This window comes from Zalophus californianus, chromosome 10, assembly GCF_009762305.2.
Source record: "Zalophus californianus isolate mZalCal1 chromosome 10, mZalCal1.pri.v2, whole genome shotgun sequence".
NCBI classification, from domain to species: domain Eukaryota; kingdom Metazoa; phylum Chordata; class Mammalia; order Carnivora; family Otariidae; genus Zalophus; species Zalophus californianus.
The window spans coordinates 48581573-48588613 of record NC_045604.1 but is presented as its reverse complement, the minus strand read 5'-3'; the positions used below and the strand labels follow the sequence as shown (position 1 = coordinate 48588613).

Here is a 7041-nt window from a genome sequence, read left to right as displayed (position 1 = left end):
AAAACTGTTCATATATATAATTACTAAAAATAAATGGAAATCTATATATAAAATTCAGAAATGTAATACTTGAAAAAATTCTGATGTTATATAATGTCACTTCCTCCTATTCTAAAAACATGACCCCTCTTGTCTGAATAAGGTTATTCTTAGTAGTTGATGTTTTGAGATTTAAAAGCAAACATAACCCTGGCCTGAAAAAGAGTTCTGACTCCCCACTGGCTATGTGGATTTAGAAAAGTCTAGAGAGAGAATTAGTAACTGTTCAGTACTAACTGTGCTATTATATTTCATTAAACCCAGAAATGTTGATTAAGTAACTCAATAGCTAATGAAACAAAAGTTGGGGCATCTTAACTGATTTGATACTTCGCTACTAAGTAGTAGAACTAGGGTTTGAATCTAATTCCAAAGCATTATGCCACTGTCTCTCCTTGGATTCTATAATTACTGATTGCTGCTTCTAGGTAAAATTTGGGGAGCTTCTAATTTCTTTATATACCTTGTGCTTTCCCCTCCTTGTTGCCTTAGCTTGAGCTATTTTTTCTTTCTGCTAGATTCTAACATTTGTTAGAATCCCTTTGTTGATCGACATTATTTAAAGTCAGCCCAGTTTCTGCCTCTTTCACAGAATCGTTTCTTTAAATTCTGTGATATATATATGTATACCAGGGGTTGCAAACTCAAGGGTCTACAATGACAAATGCTCACAAGAATGAGGGCGGTAATGTAAGTAAGTGAAATAAACCTGAAGTAAGATAACAAAGGAAAATGAGAGGACAAACTGGCATCCTTAAGGTTAATACAGTGGGATCTGCACCCTTCTCAGCTGTACCTCATTGTTGCCAGATCTCCCCATTTTTTAGGAAGAGAAGTCACTTAGATATTTCCTATGATATTTCCTGGTTTTAAAAACATTGGGACAGGGGTGCCTGGGTGGCTCAGTCCGTTAAGCGGCTACCTTCGGCTCAGGTCATGATCCCAGGGTTCTGGGATGGAGCCCCACATCAGGCTCCCTGCTCGGCGGGAAGCCTGCTTCTCCTTCTGCCTGCTGTTCCCCTTGCTTATGCTTCTCTGTCTCGCTCTCTCGCTCGCTCTGTGTCAAATGAATAAATAAAATCTTTAAAAAAAACATTGGGACAGATGGAATGCCAGCTTTTAGCCTCTGGTATATGTTATGTAATACATTACTTGATCATTTAGTATTACTTGATCCTCTTGTATTCACTGATAGCTTAATCTGGGGGGAAATATGAGATAGTAGGTTTCTCCTAAGCTTTTTTACTTGAGTGGTTTTGAACTTTCTAATTTTAACATTAGTAATATCACTAACCAAGTCAGGAAGTTGGGATATAAGGTGTTTCGAGACTAGTGCTTAGTTTGGCATGTTAAATTGAAAATTAAAGTTAAGATTTCAGTTCTAAAGAGAGACTCGGAAAGTCATCGGCAATTAGGTGATGGTTGAGGCTACAGAAATAAGATAATCCAGAAGAAGTACATGCAAAGTGAGATTAATGACAGAATCATGGAGAACACCAAGTTCTAGGGAACATGAGGAAAAAGGAGAATGGAGGGGGTGTGGGAAGGTAGGAAGGTTCAAGCCAATAGAGCTGGTAAAGCCCCAAGGAACAAAGAGAATGATAAAAAAATACTGCCGAGACACTAGTAAGCAGCAGGAGACCGAGAGAGATGTTTAAAGATTTAATAATGGGACGCCTGGGTGGCTCAGTCATTAAGACATTGGGACCAGGGGTGCCTGGGTGGCTCAGTCAGTTAAGCACCTGCCTTCGGCTCAGGTCATGATCCCAGGGTCCTGGGATAGAGCCCCGCATTGGGCTCTCTGCTCAGTGGAAAGTCTGCTTTTCCCTCTCTCTCTGCTACTCTCACTGCTCATTCTCTCTCTCTGTTGAATAAATAAATAAAATCTTTAAAAAATAAACAAAGATTTAATGAACAGGTCCTTCATACTTTTGCTAGAATAAGTTTCAGCAGCAAGATGCAGATTTCAGACTATAATTTTTTTAAAAAGATTTTATTCATCTACTTGAGAGAGTGCACAAGCAGGGGGAAGGGCCGAGGGAGAGGGATAAGCAGAAGCAGACTCTCTGCTGAGCAGGAGCCCAATGTGGGACTCGATCTCAGGACCCTGAGATCATGAACTGAGCTGAAGGCAGGCGCTCAACCAACTGAGCCACCCAGGCGCCCCAAACTTCAAACTATATAGTGGGTTGAAAAGTAGATAAAATTTAACTGCCAAGTGGCTGGGTTTCTGCAATATATTAAGAACTTAGAAATCAATAAGAAAGAGACAACTCAGAGGAAAAAATGGATAAAAGACATTTCATAGAAATATAAATGTATAACCTCATTACCAATCAAGAAAATGAAACTTAAAACACAATGAGATATTATTTTATACCCTCAAGATTGGCAAAAGTCAAGAAGACTGATAATATCAAGTGTAGCACAAGTGTGGATCAGTAGAAACTTACATGCTATCAGTGGCAGTGTGAATTGATAAAGCTTTAAAAAACAATGTAAAGTTGAACATTAATATACCATATAAATGCCATATATATATATGTGTGTATATATATATATATATATATATATATAATCTCCTAGGGAAATTCTTTTATATGTATCCCAGGAGATAATTTGTAAGAATGTCAATAGCAACATGGAGGGAGGGAAGAAGTAACTTAAAAGTCTATCAAATGCTTAAGTAAATTGTGATGCAGTTACATGTTAAGTTATTCTCAGTCTAAGGAATTACAGCTGATTTAATAATACAAATAACTCCTGGAAACAAAATGGTGAGACACAGCAATCACAGAAGGCCATATTTTATAAAATTTAACAGAACACCTATAAATTACTGATTGTGTACCTGTGTTTACTGATGTTATCATTGAATTTAATCACACATGTATAAAATGTGATTTTTTTAAAGCTCAAAAATAAGCAAAAGTAAATATATTATACATATGTCTTTGGAAAAAAAAGGAATAATCTTAAGTTTTGAAATAATGGTTAGTTACCTCTGGACGGGAGGCAGGGAGATGATACAGGGAACAAACAGTACTAGTGATGTACTTCTTAACTTACCTGGTCATTCACCAGTATTTATTATATTGTTTGATAACAGCCAATATTACATGGGTTAGAATATACTTTTTTAAATGGTAAAATCATGATTCTTACACAAATACAAAATGAATACCTGTCACGGTTTTATTTAAATCATTAAATTTATAAAGGAATCAGGAAGATACTGCAACCGTTTCAGGAGAGAATTGAAAGTACCACACATACCAGATAGGCACTAAAGAATGCTAAAATGAATTTACACAGAGTTGCAACACTGGTCAGCATCCATAGAGCATTATTACATTTTACTGGACATAAGGCATTGGCATTTTTATGGACAGGAATTTGTATTATTACTAGTTTTCAAAAACTGAGTTGTCATATAACTCAAAAAGTCCAGAAGATGGGACACCTGGTAATTTTTTTTGCCTGTTTCAGAGTCTATCATAATTTTTCCTGATACATGTAAACTTTTATATGTGTCATATCTCATCAAAAAGAGAGGAAGGATAAAATAAGTTAAGTGGACTCGTTTCTCTTGCAAGGTGTTTGGGTGATTTTTATTTTATTTTATTTTATTATGTTAGTCACCATACAGTATCAAGGTGTTATAGAGATAGGGGCAGGGGTCCTCTCTGGAGGAGGAATCAGATTTGAACAGAGGGTTACCTTGATTTTTTTCTTCGGGAGAGGTGTAAATGTTTGCACTGTCTCCAGGAGGGGAGCCCCTGGCGGGTGAGTGACCTATGGGGGTAACAGCAGGGGTTCTAAAGGAGGCTGTTGGGATTACATTTAAAGTCACAGTGTGTATTTGGAGAGGAGAAAAAATTCTTCCTACTCTGAGATTGAAGGAAAAGCAGCTAAGCTAAAGGTTCATTTGAAGTCATTAAAAAAAAAGAAGTTGAGAGTCTCTAAAGAAAAGGAAGTATTTATGATAGATGGCTTAGAGAATACCGTTAAGATTTCCTGAATGGAAAAGGAATGAGTAAGATGAGTAAAAGGATTTTTAGGTTGTTTTAAGCACCTATTGTCAAAACACTGCACAAGATTTTCATTTTCTTAGAGTGCAAAATAGAGCAACTACCTTAAATGAGTTTATAGTCATGAACAGGTAAGATATAAATACAAGAGTTTAAACATTATAAAGTCATAAAAATCACCAAGTGAATGGTATTATAGATACTGTATGAATTTATAACAGCATGTAGTAGAGAAACGAGGGTACAGGTGTATGCTCTGAGCTCCAGCTCTGTTACTAACAGTTCACATGGCATTAAACAGTCCTTTAACATCTGTGGACCTCAGATTCTTCATCTATAAAAAGAGGGGGTTAGACTAGACAGTTTCTAAATTCCTCTCTTGGGATCTATGAGAAAACTAAAGAACGGTTGACACTGACCTGGATATAAAATATAATTGAGATGGACAGATGAGTCTCAGAAACAGTCAAGATGAAAGAAATGGCATGAGGAAAAAAAAAAACATAGGGCTTTTGTGGAAGGCAGTGTATGTGGTACATCAGTTGTGGATTTGTTTTTGTTTTTTTTTTTTTGAGAGTTCATGAATGTGGGGTAATGAGATAAAAAGTAGGAAAGTATATTTTTCTCTTTAACTGTAGTTGTCTTATACACTTCACATGTGTGGCCTTTGCGTATCTAGAACTGGTAGTACCAAGTTATTTTGGAGGCTATGTTATTTTTGTTGGTACAGAGAAATGGGGCAGTGGGGTCGAGGTGGGGGGAATAGTTAACTTCAATTTGTAGTCACATACACGGTTTCAGAAATCCACCTGTCAATCTTCAAAACAAGACAATATACAAACACTAATGCCATGTGAACTGTCCTAAAGCTAATCAGGGGGTGCCTGGCTGGATCAGTCGGTAGAGCACGTGACTCTTGATCTCGGGGTTGTGAGTTCAAGCCCCCACGTTGGGTGTAGAGATCATAAATAAATAAACTTTAAAATATAAATAAAAACAAAATGGCATCATAAGAGAACATTTACAGAAACATTATTTACATGTCTGACCTCAGATCCACGGAATTCTAGGCCTCAGTGATTATGATTTAACAAGGCTATGGTATATCAAATAACAATAAATCCTAAATACAGCATATATTAAAATATAGCTATAAATTAGCTTTTTTTCTTCTTCATTTTATCATACTCTTTCAAACTACAAGTAAGAAAACACTCATTTATCTCATTTTGTTTCAGGTATCTATTTGTCAGATTTAACATACATTGATTCAGCATACCCATCAACTGGCAGCATTCTAGAAAATGAACAAAGATCAAATTTGATGAATAACATCCTTCGAATAATTTCTGATTTACAGCAGTCCTGTGAATATGGTACGTTTCTGGGGAGTAATACTACACCATTATGCTGTGATTCTGTTGATTCATTTACCTGAATTTACCTGAAAGATGGCCATTTTTCACACAGCAGGGAACATCATCCTAATACAAAGGAAAATATGATTGTTTAATATTTAGCCTCCTGTTTGAGATCTTGCTTTTAAGGAATTAAAGTATGTCATATTTAAAATTTTAAGTTTTATCTTTTGCTCTTTTTGTAGCCACTTTGCTAGCATAATTTATAAAATTATTTTCTGTTATCTTCCATCTCACTTGATATCCCTGATCTGTTATGTAAATGGTTCTTATATTATTCAGTTAGGGAAGGAGCTAAGACCTGTGATCCTTATAACAATTGACTAGCTTTCTTCAGTTCATTATTGAATAAATAACCAATTTTTTGTTCAAGGGGTATTTTATGGAAACACATATGTAGAAAGCGCTTACACAAGCCCAGATGATGAGCAAAGGGTTGTTTTTTTTTTTTTTTTAATGTTTTATAATGTTTGAACACTTTCAGTTTGAAAGGGAATAAAGATACCCTTATTGGTATATACTTTGAAACAGTGAGTTTACATTATCCAGTTTATTTAAAATAGATTTGTTTTGGGGCGCCTGGGTGGCTCATCGTTAAGCATCTGCCTTCGGCTCAGGTCATGATCCTAGGGTCCTGGGATCGAGCCCCGCATCGGGCTCCCTGCTCAGTGGGAAGCCTGCTTCTCCCTCTCCCTCTGCCCCTGCTTGTGTTCCCTCTCTCGCTGTCTCTCTCTCTCTGGGTCAAATAAATAAATAAAATATTTTAAAAAATAGATTTGTCTTAAAGCTATTTTATGTGCGTGTATACTTTTAAGAAAAACTTAAAAACTTCCTAAAAGTGGGGGGAGCGGGGAGAGGATGTTTATCAGATATGTGGGATTTTGTAAATGGAGCTGTTTGTTTGTTTGTTTGTTTTTTAATATATGATCTGAAGAGAAACCAGAGTGTGTTTGGTGGTTTTTTTTTTTATCTATACAAACAACATGCAACTGTAATTTTTTAAATTACCATCAGTTTTACATTAAATAAAATCTACCTCAATAGTGTCCTTCTAGAGTTAATTTAAATTTTGGTGCCATGCAACCTTAATTTTTCTTTAAGTATATTTTTCTCAGATTAACTTTTAAAATTCTGGTTAAAGATACACTGTGTCAAATAATTATTTATCACGTTTTGCCTAGATATCCCCATGTTGCCTCATGTCCAAAAATATCTGAACTCCGTTCAGTATATAGAAGAACTACAGAAGTTTGTGGAAGATGATAATTACAAGTAGGTTGGATCTTCAAAAGTGGTTTAACTGTCCTGTCTTCTACCCTTTTGTCCCCATGTGTTTAAACATCTGAATTTTACATCATATCATGCAAATGCCTAATCCAGGTATACATTTACAGTGGTTAAAGTATTTGTATGTATTTCTTTTTATTTTTTTATGTATTTCTTTTTAATCACTTGATATGATTGAAACAGTATACAAATACCTCATATGTTCTTTGTTTAAAAATATTTCACTTTTCTTAAGTTGTTGAGAGCTGATGTTAGATAGTTCTAGT

The 7041-nt window shown here is 35.5% G+C and overlaps 1 protein-coding gene across 7 annotated transcripts in view; it reads left to right on the top strand.

The window, feature by feature from the left end:
* The window catches only part of RALGPS2 (Ral GEF with PH domain and SH3 binding motif 2), a 153269-nt gene that overhangs the window by 111440 nt on the left and 34788 nt on the right, over positions 1-7041 (top strand). For all 7 annotated transcript variants that reach the window (XM_027613996.2, XM_027613997.2, XM_027613998.2 and 4 more), the window contains 2 exons: positions 5309-5446; positions 6670-6760. In XM_027613996.2, coding sequence (XP_027469797.1) covers positions 5309-5446; positions 6670-6760 — 229 coding nt within the window. The remainder of the gene's footprint in view (positions 1-5308; positions 5447-6669; positions 6761-7041) is intronic.